This window comes from Phasianus colchicus, chromosome 16 (genome assembly GCF_987193195.1).
Source record: "Phasianus colchicus chromosome 16, bPhaCol1.hap1.1, whole genome shotgun sequence".
Taxonomy (NCBI): Eukaryota; Metazoa; Chordata; class Aves; order Galliformes; family Phasianidae; genus Phasianus; species Phasianus colchicus.
This window is the reverse complement of record NC_143451.1, coordinates 7685825-7703519: the sequence shown is the minus strand read 5'-3', so window position 1 is coordinate 7703519 and position 17695 is coordinate 7685825. Positions and strand designations below refer to the sequence as shown.

Here is a 17695-nt window from a genome sequence, read left to right as displayed (position 1 = left end):
ATAGCCAAACTCCTTGATTATTTATTATTTTTATTAATAATTATGTTAATATCTTTGGTGATTTACATTTGGTCAAAGGCTTATTTATTTCTTATAAGAGTAGTGAGAAAATGTAAATGCAGAGTTCCCACTGGATTTTGAATTTGCTTCATGATGAGAGAAGTCCTCTTTGGTTTGTGTGACCATGTGAGAGCATCTCGGATGATGAGTATTGTAGAAATTTAATTTTACTTTTGCCAGTGTACCTCTTATGAAGGTCAAAGATGAAAAATTTCATTCTCCAAAAACTGTGCATGATATGCCTATCTCTAAATTCTTCAAAATGAATTTCTGTGAGGAGAGCACATGGGGAAGAGAGAGATTTGGAAAAGCTCAGCATGTAGTCTGCTCTCTATGTATGTAATCCGTTGTCCATTCACAATCTTGCATGCTTCCATTGCTAATAAGAAACTGAAACACATACTCTCCTTTTTACTCCTGTAAACCTCAGATTCATTTAATGCAGACCTACTATGATGTGATATTGCTAGGCACAATCACCTGTCACTTTTGCCTATGTGTATTATACACAAAAGGCCCACTTCACTGGCATGTGTTCATGGGAAGGATGTCTCACACTTCCTCTCTTTTCAGACCACCAAGGTTTTGGGAAGAATATGCTTCAGGAAGATGTTTTTATAAAGTTTTCTTTCATTCTAAAAGGAATGTTGCTGATTATTTTAGATGTGGGCAACGTTTGTTTAAACCCTTAAGTTCTAATGTTAAGTTCTAATATGTATGTAATACGTTCTAACATGTATATTTGAGAACAGCACAAAATACAGACTCTAGTGCAGAAATCTGCTGCTGCGTACATGTCATGACACTCTAATTTTCTGCATATTGTGAGAACTGCAGCTCTCCTCTCCACTTCATCCTATTCTGATGTTTGCTAGGCACTGCCATACGTACTGCAGGATATACATCCAACTGTTGACAGTCTGATCTAACTATTGCATAGACCAGGTTCTTCTCAGTGTTCTAAACCATGTGACAAGTGGCCCTGTCCAGCAGTATGTCAGTGCATTATTTGTTTAATTCATCTGATGGGATGTAGGATGGTTAAGGGGTCATCGGACGGGACAAAAATGCTCTGTCAGCTCATTATTTCAGGGCCTACCACCTTTATATTCAGAATCATTAGAAAAGAAAAAAGGGGCTACTAGTTCTGGATCACTGAGGGAAGAAAATATCCTTGCTACCTGGTACTGAAGAAATCCCATGTTTCCGGTTTCTTATATTCAGGGATTTAAAGGTAACAACTACCCATTCACAGCTTCTGAAAAATGTCCCTGTAAAGCTGGCATTATGCCTGTCATCAGTTTTTGTATAGTATGTGGAATGTATGACTCCTAGTGATCTCAATCTGTCACATTTGTGCTAACCAACACTTAGCAGTGTGACACTCTTTTAAATATATATATATATATCTTTCCTTAATTTTAAGTTTAAGAAGCCCTTTATGTCTTTGTATAATCTGCTCAAATGCTCCAGAGGCAGTTATGCACTGCATCATGGCAGATTTAGTTTATCATTTGACTGCTGTGCCTGTCTTGGGATCATCACCAGCCCGTTTGTTTTCCCGTAACACAGCTTTCAGTCCCATCCTGTTTGACTGGGATTTGTTAGAAGTCCCATTCTATCTCCCCATCTTGAAGCAGATGTGACCATGCCTTCCAGGTGTGCCAGCTGAATTATGTAGGGATATGGTAGAGATCCCACTAACTCAAAGAACTCTTGTTTCTCAACTTAAGAATAAGCAAGGAATTAACCATTACTTGGAGTGAGTCACACGAATAGATAATTCCATAGTACTGACCATGGGGCATGTGCTGGTATTTTGGCTCTTACCCTGTTGTGGTTGTTGTAAATTATAATTTGAAGAATCATAACTCATTCAACTGAAGTACCTCAATTCCCTTATGATCAACCCAAATAACCTTTTTTTTTCCCTCAAAAACCCAGATATTCTAGGCTGATATGCAAGTGTAAGCAATGAAATCTCTTTATCTCAGTGAAAATGTTTTTGGTAAGTATGTGGTTTGTTTGTTTTTTAGGAAGACTGTAGATACGTGGGCCTAATATCTCAAGAGAGCTAAGAACCTTATTTTACTCCCCTATAGTCCTTGATTAGTAAGATACTTACTTATGTGTCGTATGATGTAACACATCCACATGGACTGCTTAATCCACTACTGTTGAGGTCAGGGCTCTGTGTTCTCTACCTAGTACAACAGGAAGGAGACTGGGTAGAGAAGACAAGTCTGCAAAGAATGCGCACAAACTCTTAATGAAAATTAAATTTCTCTTACCCCCAGAAATCTGAAATCATTTCTCGGAAAGAATATTTTGCGCATTGTTATACAGAGTGTTTTAAAAAGGCCAAACTTTTCAAACAAATTAATGTGTACCATTCAAGTACCTCTTTTCATATATTTTGGTGAAGTGTTTGGTCCATTATGAGACTTTATCTTATCAGTTCCTAAACAGAGAAATTAGGAGACTAGTTCAAATACTCTGCCTTGTCTCTACTAGGATCTGCCGCAGTTCTTTACCAGACAATATTTTTGTCAAAATTAACATCTTGTTTATTCTACCCACAAGTATACAGTCTGGAAATGCATTACATTTTTTTCTGCTCAGAGTACCAATCAGCCAATGCCCATCTGTTTGTTCCTGCCCTTTGCTGTTCAGCATCATTCTGCTTTTCTGGTCCGGATTAATAAGGATTTTCTTGCCCTCATGATACAGGAACACATGTCATGCTCAGATTTTGGAATTCAAGTGACTGTACATTGCAGTTTTAAGTGGAGAAATTATGATCAGTGGATTTCTTGCTTTGCTGGCAACTAAGTAACATTTAATTTCTAAAATTTTAGCTGGTATTAATTACTCTAATAGATATATAATAGCATCTCACTTAGGATCTGAAATCTTCTCGTTGGAGGACGAAAAGAAGAGACAACCAGAAATCCTAAAGGAGAAATGTGACAATTAGAGAATGGTGTTTTCTTCTGGTAATCTCTTCTCCAAGAAGTGTTAACCATTGTATAAAAAGGAACTGTACAAAGAACAGGCGTTGCTGTAGTCAAAATCATGTGTTGGTTTAATGCAGAAGATAAAGCTGCCCTAGGTCATCTCTAACCAGAGCCTGACGTGTTTTGATATTTAATCAGATGTCAGAAAACAGCTCAGACCACAAACAAGCTCTGGATATATCCTGTATGAACTGAGAAAATAATGATTTATTCTTATCGCGATATTGTTGATGCCATAGCTTTTGAAAGAGGCAAATCATTTATGTAATTGTTTCCATAACTTGCATTCATCAGAGGTTTTTCTGCGCAATAAGTACATTACACTTTTTCAGGAGAGGCACCCTCTTTTCAATCTCTCTAAAATGATCATTAAGATTATGCAATTTACTTCTGTACTGGGCCCTTTTCAAGACGAGAAGGTTATTGTTTTAGAAACCTGAGTTATATATTCAGGAAGAGATCTGTGGAAGAATGTAGTGTATATTTAAACTACAGGAGAATATGCAGCATAATGTGATGTCTATCAGTATCTGAGGCAGTGTGCATTGAAATGCATGGACAGCTTCACCAGCATTCTGTTCCTGAGACCATCAAGAAAAGGTGCTGAAGAAGCCTTTCAGCTGGCTATGAAATGTGCAGTCAGTCCACTAATTGCCAATGCCCAGGACAGCATATTTATACCAGGTAATATTTCATGCTTTATTATGTCTTTCTAAGGGAAGATACATCTATGATTGAAGTGTTTTTAATTCTTCAAACCAGAACAGAGTGAAGGTGTGATGCTGTACAGCCTCTCTCTTTCATGCAACATTGATTTCAGGCAGTATGAACTTCAGTACCTTGCTGTATCCTATGACAATCTTTATCCACTTCTGCAGTGCCCTTTGCATCACCTGAGTATCCTGAGCTCTGACACCAGTGTGCCTTTGAGAAGCACAGGTTTTCCAGTAGACTATCAGATGTGCTTCTCACCTTCCACTTTTTTCATTGACAAGACAAGTGAAATGTCAGAAGCCTGGGGCTTCAGTTGAGGGCTGAGGAAAGGTGAGAATTGTTTCAAGCGCCAGAGAAAGCCGGGGGGTGGCAAGCCTGTTCTGATGCTGTCAGGAAGTTCTGCTTCCTGTCAGCTGCAGGGAGATATCTAGGGACAGCATGACTTCCTTTTGCAGCTCCTCAGCTGAGGAGCTGCTGGAACCAGAAAGCGAAGAGGTATGCCAGGTCTGCAGACACTGTGACAACATGTCTCTTGTTTGATGGTAGTTTCTGATCCATAGCTGAGGCTGAAATATATAGGGCCTTCTCTTCATGGGGAGTGGAAAAGACCTCTGAACTTTTACATTTTCATTTCAAATGCTTGTAGCTTTGCTTTCAGTTATTGTAAAAGGAGTAATATGCTCTCTTGAATGCACTGAACAACTGAAGAGCTTGTCAGAGGAAAGAAAGTAAAATGAGTTAGTTTATTATTGATTCAAGTTTATCATGGCTTTACCCATTTGGTAATACTGTTGAAAGGAGAGGTTTATAGACTTTTCAAAGAAATAAGAGAAAACAAACCTGTGAAGAGGGTAGTGAAAGCAAACTAGAAAATAAAAAAAATATATATCTAAGAAACTCAAGTAGAAAAAGAAACCCCAACAAAAACTTTTGGAGAAGGATTAAAACTAAGCAAGTATTTTACCTAATTCTTTAAGGGTCTTTCTTATATCTGCCCTTTTTTCAGCTGACTGCAGTGTGTGGTACAACAAGGGGGCTGTCATATTAGCCCTGTGGGCAAAGCTTGTGGCCAGACTGGTCCTGCCTGTGGCCTGCCTCACGTTGCCAACACAGGGAGCTGTGTCCTCAGGTCTGTGCAGCATAGTGGTGCTGCCAGCTGTGGGGGAAGCTGCTGCCCTGGAAGTTTTGTGCAGCCCTTATACAGAGTGGTTCTGTAAAAACATTTCCTCATACAGGGTCTGAAGTAATGGTCTTAACTTTCTTTGTTATTCTGATTTTAATACAGACATCGCTGTAGTATTTTCAGAGGAGATCTGTCTTTGGGCTGGATGCTTGATGGCAATATCCTCCTTCAGCAGGCTGAATGTGAGCCAGCAGTGTGCCCACGTGGCCAAGAAGGCCAAAGGCATCCTGGCTTGTATCAGAAATAATATGGCCAGCGGGAGCAGGAGGTGATCGTCCCTCTGTACTCAGGGATGGTGAGGCTGCACCTCGAGTGCTGCGTTCGGTTTTGGACCCCTCATGACAAAACACTGATAGAGTGTGTTCAGAGAAGGACAATGGAGCTGTGAAGCATCTGGAAAACAAATCTTACAGGGACTGACTGAGGGAATCAGGATGGTTTATTCTGGAGGAGGCTCAGGAGAGACCTTATGACTCTCTACAACTCCCTGAACAGAGGCTGTGGTGAGGTGTGGGGGTCAGCCTCTGCTCCCAGGTAACAGTGATAGGACAAGAACAGGCTTAGGTTGCACCAGGGGAGGTTGAGGTTGGATATTAGGAAAAATTGCTTCTCGGAGAGGTCAGGCAGTGGCACAGGCTGTACAGGGAGTGGTTCACTGCCCCTTGAGGCGTTCGAGAACCGTGAAGATGTGGCACTGAAGCGAGTGGCACAGTGGGTTGTGTTGTGGTTGGTGATCTTAGAGATCTTTTGCAACCTGAACGATGCTGTGATTCAAGGACGCAGGTCTGTAAAGACGCAGCGCTGACTTGTAAAACCTTTTCTTTTTGGAGGATTTGTAAGCGCTCCTGGGCTGCTCAGCACGAACCAGGCCCATCACTGTTTTCACATAACAATTGCTATCAAATGTCGCAGTGTCTGAGTGCTGCATCACACGGCCGCTTCCTTCTCCCACTCGCTGTGCTCCTGGGCGCGCAGGCCCATTCCTCCACTAAGGAAGAATCTCGAATCCATTCGTCTAAAGGGCGCCTGAGGAACGGGGAGCGAAAGCGAAGCCCGCAGCCCACCCGGCCCTGTGCGCGGGGCGGCCACAGCGCGGCCTCCCGCCCCCCCCGGGCACCACGGCTGGCGCCGCCTCAGCGCTAACGGCCGCGGGCGGACGCGGGGCGGGGCCGGCGGGGCCGCTCCCTCCGCTTCCCAGCGTGCACCGGGCGCGGTGGCTGTCTGGCCACGTCCCCGGGCCACGTCGCTCGGTGCCCGCTGAGCTTGCGCCATCTTCGCTCCCCGGCTCCGGGCTGCTCCGCCGTTCCGTCGCCATGAACATCTTTCGCCTCACCGGGGACTTGTCCCACCTGGCGGCCATCATCATCCTGCTGCTCAAGATATGGAAGAGCCGCTCCTGCGCTGGTGCGTGCGGGAGGCCGCCGGGCGGGCCGGGGGAGCGCGGCGGGGCCGGGCCGAGCCGAGCCGAGGGCTGCGCGCCGTGGCCGCCGCCTCGCTGCAGGCCGGGGCCGGGAGGGGCCGGGGCTCGGCTCTGCCGCTCTGCGGGGGCCGCTCCTTCCCTGCGGAGGGGGCGGCGGGGCCGGGGGCGGCGCGGGGCCCGGGAGGCGGCGGGGTGCGATGGCGGGCTGCGCTGGCGCCCGCATCCTGCGGCCCCGGAGGCCCCGGGCCGCCCGCCGAGAGCGGGGCAGGGTGGGCCGAGGGGAGCCGCGTCCTCCCCCGGTCAGCGGAGGCACCCGCGGGAGCTGCGGCTTCCCTGCAGGCCGGTGCCCGCGGCTTTTCGTTCGAATCCCCGAGCGGCGCTGCCTCGGCCGCCCCCCCCCCCCGTGGGGAGCGCCTCCTTTATGTAAGGGCCCGGCCGGCGCCGAATGAATGGGGAGCCGGGCTGGGGCGGCGGCTGCCGGGCCCGGGCTGCCCTCAGCAGGAGCCGGGGCGCGTTGCGTCCCCGTTCCCGAGGCGCGGCCGTGCTGCCGTGCGTGCCGAGCTGGCGCTCCTGCGGGCTGCAGCTCTGCGACGAGCTGACTTGCAGTTCGCACGTCTTGAAGTTTCTCCGTTCGGGACTCGTGCAGGGCGAGCCGGCGCGCTCACCCCTTTGTTTTCTGCAGTAGGAATAACGTGGCCACCCGTACCGCTGGTACGGGCTGAGGCGCGCTGGCGGGTCCGTGCGAGCGGCTGCGGCAGAGCTGGGAGGGAGAGCCCGGCGCTGCAGCGCTCCGTGCTGCCGGCCTGCTGTGACGTGGCAGCGGGAAGGAGCAGCGGGAAGGAGCGGCGGGCAGCCCGATGGGCCCGGCGCTGGCAGGGCTGAGATTGCTCCTCCGTCGGTGGGTATTTGTGTGAGGGATCGGTTTGGGCTGCAGCCCGAGAGAACCGAGAGTGGAGAAATGAAATCTCCTCTAGCGTACAGGTAAGACGGAGCACAGATTCTGTTTCCGAATCAGGTCACTTATTGCTGACCCTTGATAGCGCGAAAGAAAAATCACAGTAGATGAACAGCTTTGGTTTATAGCAGTATTTTCTTTGTGTGATTTCGAACTTAACAAAATGCATCAAGTAAATGACTACCGTTTAAATAGGGTGCTGTCAGAGGATGTCATTTTTGAGGCCGAGGAGCCCAGAGCTCTTTCCTGATGACCCTTCCTGACAGGAGAGGATCTGGCCTCCAGCTCAATGTGGTGTTCTGTCTTCTGCCACACACATAGTATGCTGTCAGTTACAACCAACCAAGGGTTAATGAGCTGAGAAGTAACATCTTATAGTCTGAAGTAGGGAAATGAGGAGTTCTGGCACAAGGCTAAAAGTGGAGTAGTACTTTAGCTAGGAGACTCATAAGTGACCTTTGGACGTGAGGTAATTTTCACAGTATAGTACAGCATAACCCAGTCCCATTTTTCTGTTCAAAAGGTGCTCTGACATTGTTTTTCTTGGGTCAGTTATGATGAGGACCACTGTTGGTAGAGGTTTATTAGTAAGGAAGAGGAATCATACTTGTCACTGTTTTTGATACCGCTTTCTCCAGCATAGAGAAGCAGATGGGCAAATATTTTGTGTGGCCCTCAGCTCTCCCATCTTCTAACCCAGCTGTGTGCCTGCGCTCATTCAGCTGAAACAGTGATTCATTCACCTTCCTCAGCTGAATACTGAAATGTGTATTTGTTTGTGTGGGATTGTTGCTTCGTGTATTCTAGTTCTGCCTGAATCCTTAGGAGTAATCCAGATCCATTTCTCTTCTGTGGGAATAGCACTGGGGGGCTGATGAGCTGGCTGGAAGGAGAGCAGTGCCTCAGAAGAACCTGGGTTCTGCTTTGAGGCCGCTACCTGTGGCAGCTTCTGGTTGTCAGCTGTCATTTCTGTGAATAAAGGCATTATAAATATATTTACCCAGAATGTGTCCACAACAACAACCCCTAAATGGTTGCCAGTTGATGTTTGGTACCTGCTAGCTGCCATCGTTAGAGGGCTTTCTGTGATTCAGTTGTGTGGTCAGTTGAGCAGTTTATAAATTAAATAAAATTATACCTCGTGGGTATTGGTGACTGAGGAGATTGAACAGGCCAGCAGGTGCTTTAATTGTGCATTTCCCTGGCAGTAGGAGCTTAGAAAATAAATGGAGGCCTCTAAGTGATTGCTAAACCGTAGGCTGTGATCCATGAAGAGCTACGAGCCGCATGGTGCCGGCTGTGCGTCTCGCTGCATCTGTGTGAGCCTGCAGCCTTTGTTAGGCAGAGCTGGAGGCCTGTGAGAGCAGCTGGAGCCAAGCAGCCTGCATAGCACACTGCTTTCTGGGGCAGACACTGCTCCTGCTTCCTTTGGAGCAGGGCTGTGCCATGAAGCTCCCTGCATTGTCAGTGTTTGACAAAATTCATCTCTTTATTTTTCCTAATTCGGTCAATATGCTAAACAGGTAACGAGGCGAAAGCAAATCAAGTTGTGATTTCACAGTTGGCAGGGCGACAGTTTTTTTGCATGACTGCTTGTTGGAGCTTTTGCATCGAGGAATGGGGAAAACGCTCACCACTCCAAACAACAGCTCGGAAATAATTAGTGGGAGCAGTGGAGAATGCTGCAGCTAACGTGTTATTCACTCTAGTGTCATAATTATGAAATTCGTGAGACTTGAAGAATAGTCTGCTTTCACACGTTGCCATGGTCAGACTGTATTTTCTTATCCGTCCCAAGTTAAATTAGATTGTTTGTGCTGTGAATTACTGCCTGGGAATTGATTTGCTTCTCTCAGTGTCATTTGTCAAGTGTTAAAGGTGACCTGCAGCAAATTATATGCTGAATCGTCTGGAAAAAAAAGTAGTGTAGATAATGAATGTGTAATGCTTTTGCTGGGCAATGGAGCTGTCTCATAATTTCAGGTATCTGCTATGGACAGCACCATACATTAAGCTGAAGGTTTTACACAGTACTTTGCCATAGGCTATTGCCAGTTTGTCTATGTTTTCTCAGAAAATACTGCTTTAGGTAGGTCTGGAATTTCATTTATCTTTTTGAAGGAAAGTTTTGCCTTTTGGTCAATAAAATTTGAGTTTAGAGTTAGGTTGGTTACTATTTCTTTAGCAGACTCAGAGGAGTTGTGGTTCTGTGGCTGATGCAGACTTCATGCTGAACTAACTGGTTTTTATTAAGTTCTTTAAAAAGGCTGTGAGGGCTCCATGACAAAAAGCTGCCTTTCCTTAGAAAACCTTCAGCCCGTAGCTTTCATGGCCATGATGTGCAGTAGCCGAGTGCCCTGTAGTGCCTCCATTGCTGCCAGCCCCACAGGAGCGAGCTGTGGTGGATGCTGCTATGCTTTGGCTTGGCAGCAGGGCTGCTGGGGAGTCTCCAGCTATTGCTCTTAGCCAAGCTTGGGAGCGGGAGTCAAGAAGTTTTACAGTGCATGAAGATAAAACAGAATGGAGAGGTGAAAATTTGAGCCCGAGGCTTTGGGAAAAGAGGGAATGGTAATGCATGTGGTTATCTCCAGAACTAGGTAACGTTTGTGGGAATGAAAAGAGCGGGAGGAGAATGGCAGTGTGGTTTGTGTGTCACAGCTGTGAGCCAGCACTGTGCTGGTGTAGTGACAGTCCGGTCATCAAACCCATCAATACGATGTTCACCCATGTCCCTCCTGTGGCTCTGCTCGTGGTGTGGATCTCAGCTCTGCTCATGGCACAGAGCTCAGCTTCCACCCAGCCCTCCTGCTCCCTGCAGGCCTTTGGTCTGAACTCTGGACCTTGCCTGCTCTGGCCTACTTACCTTGGAAATCCATTCAGCCTTGGTTTTGTGGTGTGTTTCCAGAACTCCCGGCTATTCTCAAGATTCAAGGATCTGTAATGCTGAAAGCATTCGTAAAAACAGCAACTTCTTGATTCTAAAGGGAGGTGAGGCTGCACTTGTTGAGAGGAATTTGTCGCATCTATTTCATTATTGCATTTGTATTTATGTGACAGCACACCTGGATCCAAACATACTGCAGTGGCCGATAATAAATATGTTTGATACACTCCGTATTGCTGTGTGTGGTCAGTAACTAAAAGAAAACACCACGTGAAATACCCTAATGTTGCACATGGTGATATGGCACGGGCTGGAGGCTGTGCATCCCAGGACTGTGGGTTGGGCCTGTCCTGTTTGGAGGGCTGCTGCGAGCACTGCTGCAGGCTGCTGCCCTGTTGGGGTTCAGAAATGTCAGATAAACTGCTGTCTTAACTTTGGGAAAGTTTGGTGGCTGTTTTTTGCTGCTACTAGGGCTTTTGTGTGGTTGCTTTGCAGTCCACATAATGAGGTTTTGGGGTCTTGCTGTTTGCTGTACTTGCTTATTGACCACTAGGAGCTATTATGTAAATACCAGGTAAGGCTCACCTAACGTGGCTTACAGTGCAGGTACAATGCTGCAAACAAATACCTTTCTAACTGTTACAGTTTCAGCCATTCTTATACTTCATGTATAAATATCCAATCCCTTCATTTGGGGCAGCTTAGTGTTTCTGAAACGTTAATCAAGATGAAACCATAGCGTGTTACATGCTTCTTAGTTGTTTTATGGCACTGTTAATAAGACCCATTATCAGAAATATCTCTTTATAAAGGCAAAAAGGATTTTCAGCCTTGCTTCATAACCTTCTCTAAAGAATGTTTTTCCCTGCCTTGTTTTCCTGAGCAATGTTTGTGTGCTTAGCTAAACAAATTAATCTATTTTCACCCTGGGTGACTGAAAACAAGAATAATTGAAATAGCAAGATAAAAGCTTAGTGGTTTTGTCCCCTCTCTGTAACACCAGCACATCAGTGTTAGGGAGTGATGCTTCTCTTCAGTCTTCAGAATTTTTTAGTGGCTGATGATGCAGAACTTCTGTGGGGTGTTCAGTCAGTCAGTGGTGCTGTGGTTGTGTTGCTGGCTTCAGAAGCTTGAGTGGCCAAAGTACTGAGGCTGGCATCTGGGCTTTGGCTGAAGGTGAAAGGTACTTCGAAGAGGCTGTGGAGGTGGCTGTTACTTCAGCCTGTGATCCTTTTAAAATAGTTTTATGTAGTAACATCTATTTTTGACTATTTGATTTTTTTTTTTTTTTCCCCTGCCATTTGGCCAGTTGAGATTCAGAATTGAATTACCTTGAGTCTTAACATCAAACAATTCCTTTAAAGCCACACAATTGGTGCTAGCACACTTCCTGGTCATCTCCGGGTCTGTGGTACTTACACCATTCCAGGTGGAGATAACTCTTGGTAACACTGAGGACTGAGCCTTGCTGCGTGGTGCCCAAGGATAATGCAGAACAAGCAGTTCATAGGGGATGTTTCTGGAGAAAATAGAGGCTACTGTGAGTGACTTCTAAGTAGTGCTAGCAACTTTTCCAGTACAGTAATGTGTAGGTAACTCACAGCTGAACTGCTGAGAGAGGTGAATGTACAGTTCTGTTTGTACAGCTTTGCTCTGGAAACTCAGATTTTGTCTTAATTTTGTGATAAACTTGCATAGAAATAAGGGATATATTCTTCCTCAGCCTTGGCATCAAGTGTTTTAAAATAATTAATTATTTCCTTTATTGCTTTAGGTATTTCTGGGAAAAGCCAGCTTCTGTTTGCACTGGTCTTCACTACCCGCTATCTGGACCTCTTCACTTCATTCATTTCATTGTATAACACATCTATGAAGGTAGAGTATACTGGAAAGTCAGAAAAGCTGGTATTGCTGCATGCAGAGTGCATCATTTTATGAACTGAGGCATCTTTAAAAGCCCACTGTGTGCAGTTGGGTAAACAGTGTGGAAAATGGACTCAGAACTCTACTCTTTCTACACTCTACATGCAGTTATTTTAAAACCTTGTGTGGGGACTGTGACATTTACAACAAATACTCTTTGGTTATTGAAAATAAAAGCCCTTGGCAAAAATGGTTTAAATAAATTGTATTTCTCATTTGAGATGTTAGAAAAGACTGAAGAAAAATCTCTTCTTCTACAAGGAAAACTGGTACTGAAAGTGTGTAGTCAGAATTGTTGCTAACATCTTGTCAGAGGCTGATCAAAAATTTTCAGGAGTCCACTTCAGGAATGTGGCTTCCATCTGATTTATACCTCTGTGCTTGTCAACTGAACGTTAGTCAGCCCAGATTTGGTTTTGTTGGCTCTATTTGTGCAAATACTGACACCCAGTACAAGAAAATAAAGCAGCAGACTGGAAGAGTACAGCTTGTTTGGCATTGGTGGCACCAGAGCAGACACCTTAATCCAGTTCTTTTATTCTAGGATTTTTGTGATGCTTTTCAGTTTTATTTCAGAGGATAACTTTACCAGAAGGAAAGGCTAGATAGTTAATAACATGGATAATACTGAAGAATTAAGGGAACTTTCTTCAGAATTTCCTTCTGGTTTTGTTTTGTGTTTCTGTTTCCTTGTTGTTTGTGTTGTTTTTTTTTAAAGCAGCATTAATTAAACTGTAGGTACCAGCTTGAAATGTGTTTATCTGGAAGTGGTCATTGAATATATAAAAAATTAGTTTCTTCTGTGCTCTGGGAATATAAGCAAGTTGGTACTAACTGCCTTTCTTACTGACTTGCAGGCTTTAGTTTTTGTGGTTTGTAGCATTACGTATCACACAGTTAATTTCTCATAGTACCTTTGAGTATAGGCTGCATTTCTTTTATTTTGGTGTCTCTGGAAACTTTTTGAGTCCCCAGAATATACTATTCTCATTAAGTAACTTCCAGGGAGGAGCTGGGGTTCACTGACACTTCTTAGTGCCTTCTCTGACCGCACCAATTATCATTAGCCTACAGTTGTGGTAGGGATTCCTTAAATGTAGTATCTTGCCATAGAATCACAGAACATCCTAAGCTGGAAGGGACCCACGAGAATTATCGCATCCAGATCCTCACTCCACTCAGGACCACCCAAAACCAAACCCCATGTCTGAAGTGTTGTCCAAACACTCTTTCAACTCCAGCATCCTGGGGCTGTGACCACTGCCCTGGGGAGACTGTGCCACCTGCAAGCTATGATTTTACTGTTGTTTTGTTTGTTTGATTGATTAAATCTGTTCCTTTTCCATTGTGAAGATTCTATACCGAATATAATTAGGTGGTGGGAACATTTTTCTTTATGGTGAAACTGAGGCAGTTGCTAAACTGTCTAATGTACTGTACTAGATTGTCTTCAGGACAGTGTGAGCTCTGTGCTGGTGATGACAGAGTACCCTTCAGGAAGTGAGGTATTATCTCTATTCTGGATACTTACCTGTAAAATAAGGCTACTTACCTGTCCCATGGGGAGTAAGTATAAAGTCTACTGTGCTATAACAATTAAAAATGGTAAGGTTTGACATCAACTGAAATTGAAACTGAGTTTCTCTTCAGTGCTTCTGGCAGTCTTTCAGCTCTTGGTTTCATGGTCTGTTGGTTTCAGAGAACACTGGCTCTGCAGATGTAAAAGATGTTTAAAGCTGTAAGTCAAATGAGCTGTTTTGTTATATGTTACATAGCTGAGTTGAAGGTGGGGCTTGATTCAGTACCTTTTTAATTGCCACATGAGCCGCCACACCCCTAAACTTTTTGAATTAAAAAAAAAAAAGATCTCTCCCTACTGTATGTATGCACATGTACATACATAGTTTAAATGTTTGGGCCACTGCTCCCCTTGCAGTAGCAGAAGCAGTCTTCCTTTTCCAGTCAGTGCTGCAGTTGTTTCTACTCAAGGAATGATCTCTGACAGGAAGAAACTTCTGACAGTCACTTCATCCAGAGGCAAGGTGACACTTTAAAACATCATTGGCTCATTGGTTTTGAATTATTCCCTGCTGAGAAAAGCTGAATACCACCACATAGCATGAAATTGAAATTGCAGAAGCATGTAAGCAAAAAATACAAACTGAAAAAGTCAGCTTATTCCTCTTAGTACCTGGGAATAGCTTTGTTCACTGAGTTTAATGTAATCCTGCAACCTTTGTGTGTATTTCTTTTTCTTTGCTCACTTTTTAGCTTATCTACATTGCTTGCTCGTATGCCACCGTGTACCTGATCTACATGAAATTTAAGGCCACCTACGATGGAAACCATGATACGTTCAGGGTGGAGTTTCTGATAGTTCCTGTTGGTGGACTCTCATTTCTTGTCAATCATGACTTCTCTCCTCTGGAGGTGAGTTGGCTGTGGGCAGGAGGTTGCACTTTATTTTCTAAAATACGTAGTACATGACGGTGAATGTTTTTTAGCAGAATGAAAGATGCCTGTGTTTAGTAGGTTCAGGCCAATTCTGTAATGCATCTTTACAGTGTAGTTGTCACAGAGAACTTAAAGCACTTTGGGAGACTAATGTTATTAATTAACATTGAGTATTTTATTATGCAGAAAGCTGCCTTGTCACACTAATTCAAAAGAATCCCTCCTTTTGTTATGTTTGTTAAGGAAATAACCCAGAATGTGAGTCGTTGGTGCCACCTGGTGAAATCAAAAGAAGTTTTAATACTTGTTACGTTTTGTAGAAACAAAAGTAGCATAGAGTATTAGAAGGAACTGTTATATTTGAGATGCAGCTATATGTTCTCCTGTCAGAAAAGGAATATGTACTAAAGAGTTCAGATCAGTATTTACACAAAATAGATATCTGATCTGCTCTTTTTAAGAGGACTGACCTTTTTATATTCATTGGAATGGCATGGTTTAATTAGTGAAAGAATTTGAGCAACATTTTGAGATATTGTTTTAAATTTTGTACTGCCTTAACTCATTCTTTAAACCAGTTAATTGGTTAAAAATTTTGGAAGAATGGGCAAGAAGGAGGACTTCATCTTCCACACAGCTTTTCAGAGCAGCAGCATTGTGAGCTGTATGTAATGGTGTTGCATATCCTGAACTGATAGATAGGTAAACTTGTATCAGCAAGCTCCCCAGATATTGGGAGAGTGGTGTCTCAAGACTTGTTACCTTGTACCATTCCAGGGTTGATTATGAAGCTTTTATTTTTTTTACTGTATCATGGATAGTTTGCCAAAATACTGTGCCTGTTCCCAGTAGAGTGATTTTCATTGATAGGGAATGGAAAGGCAATGCAGGTACCTCCTGTGCTTCTGTTAACAGTACGACAGTTGAATAATCTGTGTTGTTTTCTTCGTTCCAGATATTGTGGACTTTCTCCATCTACCTTGAATCTGTCGCCATTCTCCCCCAGCTCTTTATGATCAGCAAAACTGGGGAAGCGGAGACCATCACTACTCACTACCTTTTCTTCCTGGGTCTGTACCGTGCCTTGTACTTGGTCAACTGGATTTGGCGCTACTATTTTGAGGGATTTTTTGACCTCATAGCGGTTGTTGCTGGTGTGGTCCAGACTGTTCTTTACTGTGACTTCTTCTATTTGTATGTTACAAAAGGTGAGTAGTGTGATAACTTGCAGCTTCAGGTAATGAAATGTAGCACTATGCAGATGCATCTCCACTTCATAGACATTACTTCATAGTTGTTAATTTTGTATGCAAGTTATTACTGTCATCTCCTTTTTAGATTTATCAGGTAGACGTTCTACAAGTTCAGGGTATTTCTGAGGACTGTTCTTAATACAGATAAATGTAAACAGTTTGAACTTTATTGACAAATCTGAAAATAAGTATGACTAAATACAGGTTGCAGTTTTCTCTGTCAACAAGCATGATTCTCATGCTTGTACTGACAAAGTACTTTTTGTGCAGGTGTTACACTTAGAGACAACTTCCTTTGGCATTTTAAATACTGTTGGAGTCCAAAGGTGGTTGTATGTGTCTGCAGATGCTAAGCATAGAAGCAGTTTGTTTCTGTTGGATCTATTAGTAATTCTGCTGTCATTGGTATTCCAGCATCCTTTGTATAATCACAAAACTATGTAAATGTGGTGTTAGTCATTACTCTAAAAAAACGCAGTTGCAGGATAGCATGTCCAGTGATGCTGGAAAGTGAGAATGCCAGGGTGCTGTGAGAGGGCAGGGTTGGAATTCTGACTTCATTGTCGTTTTGCTGATCTGTATTGAATAGAGAGGCAAGATTGGGAGAACTAAGGGCAGTGTATCTTTTCTACCAAAGTGTCCAATAGGTTTTGATCCCTCTGAAGTTCTAACAGTTGCATTTCTTGGTCACATCTTTGTATTGCTAACTTCTTAATTTTTCCTTTCCTACAGTACTCAAGGGAAAGAAGCTCAGTTTGCCAGCGTAAGTGCCAAAAAACATCACCAGCATCTGTCCTTTTGGATGCTTGGACAGAACAATCCTTATCACAAGCAAAGGTGAAGATGCTTGAGACAGAAAGTCAGAAACACAGCTCTTTATAGTGCAGGTAGTCATCAGCGGCTCTGTAAGAACGGAGGAAAAACAACCAGCAGATTTCTGTTTGATGCATCTTGCCTTTATCTTTTTTATTACTATGTATAAAGATTTTTTACATAAAGAAACTTATACTGTATTAATAAATTCAGTGTATGGTTTCAATTGGAATAATTCCAAAAGTGAGATTTTTGTGAGATTGTTTATGACCAGGAAAAAAGTGCAAACTTTTTCTTAATTTTCAAGAATTTCTTTGGAATTACTGATTTTTTTTTCTTTTTTTTTTTTTTCAGTGCACAAACATGTGCATCCTTGATGGATGGTAGTCATCTGTTCTTTCCCTTTGATTCAATTTTCATTCCACTATATTTATTTTTTCCAAAAGGTGAATATATGTCAACTTAAATCTAAAACCACCAATGTTTGATGTGATGTGCTGGTGCCCAATCCTTGTGCCATCTGCTGACGTGGAGTTCCTTGTTTAAAATGTATGTTGGTGCCAGAAGGGGAACAGTCGCATTCTGTAGTTGTCCTCCTTCTAAAACAGGCTGATGGCAAGAGGGCAATAAGGAAATCTGGCGGCCATGAGAAATTGGCCTTTCCTGTTTTGCCGTGATGTTTGGGAAGGTAATCCCAACGATGACAGCACTTGGCAGTGCAGGTTGTGAAGAGTGAGAGTTATGGTTATGTTGCTTAGTGGCAAATGCTTGTAACTGTATTCTTTGTTCTGGAAAAGGAGGTTAAATATCCTGGAAGTACAGCCCTGCGACACCACTGCAGCTATAGAAATGGGAGACTTGTAAGTTGTTGATTACAGTAATCTGTAGGTGATCATTTTTAAACAATATCTACATTTTCTTTTTAAGGAGTGCTGTATAAGCAACATCCATGTTCAGCTTCAAGTGGTTTTTGATGTCACTTTTGGACAACTAATATTTTTTTAATAGACTTTCCAAAA

At 43.5% G+C, this 17695-nt stretch overlaps 1 protein-coding gene across 1 annotated transcript; it reads left to right on the top strand.

Annotated features, from left to right (window-relative positions):
• Positions 1–6149: 6149 nt before the first annotated feature.
• KDELR2 (KDEL endoplasmic reticulum protein retention receptor 2) lies at positions 6150–16826 on the top strand. Its single transcript, XM_031606534.2, has 5 exons — positions 6150–6378; positions 12008–12108; positions 14428–14586; positions 15566–15818; positions 16596–16826. Exons 1-5 carry the CDS (start codon positions 6288–6290, stop codon positions 16628–16630), a joined length of 639 nt encoding a protein of 212 aa, XP_031462394.1. The 5' UTR covers positions 6150–6287; the 3' UTR covers positions 16631–16826.
• The last annotated feature ends 869 nt before the right edge of the window (positions 16827–17695 follow it).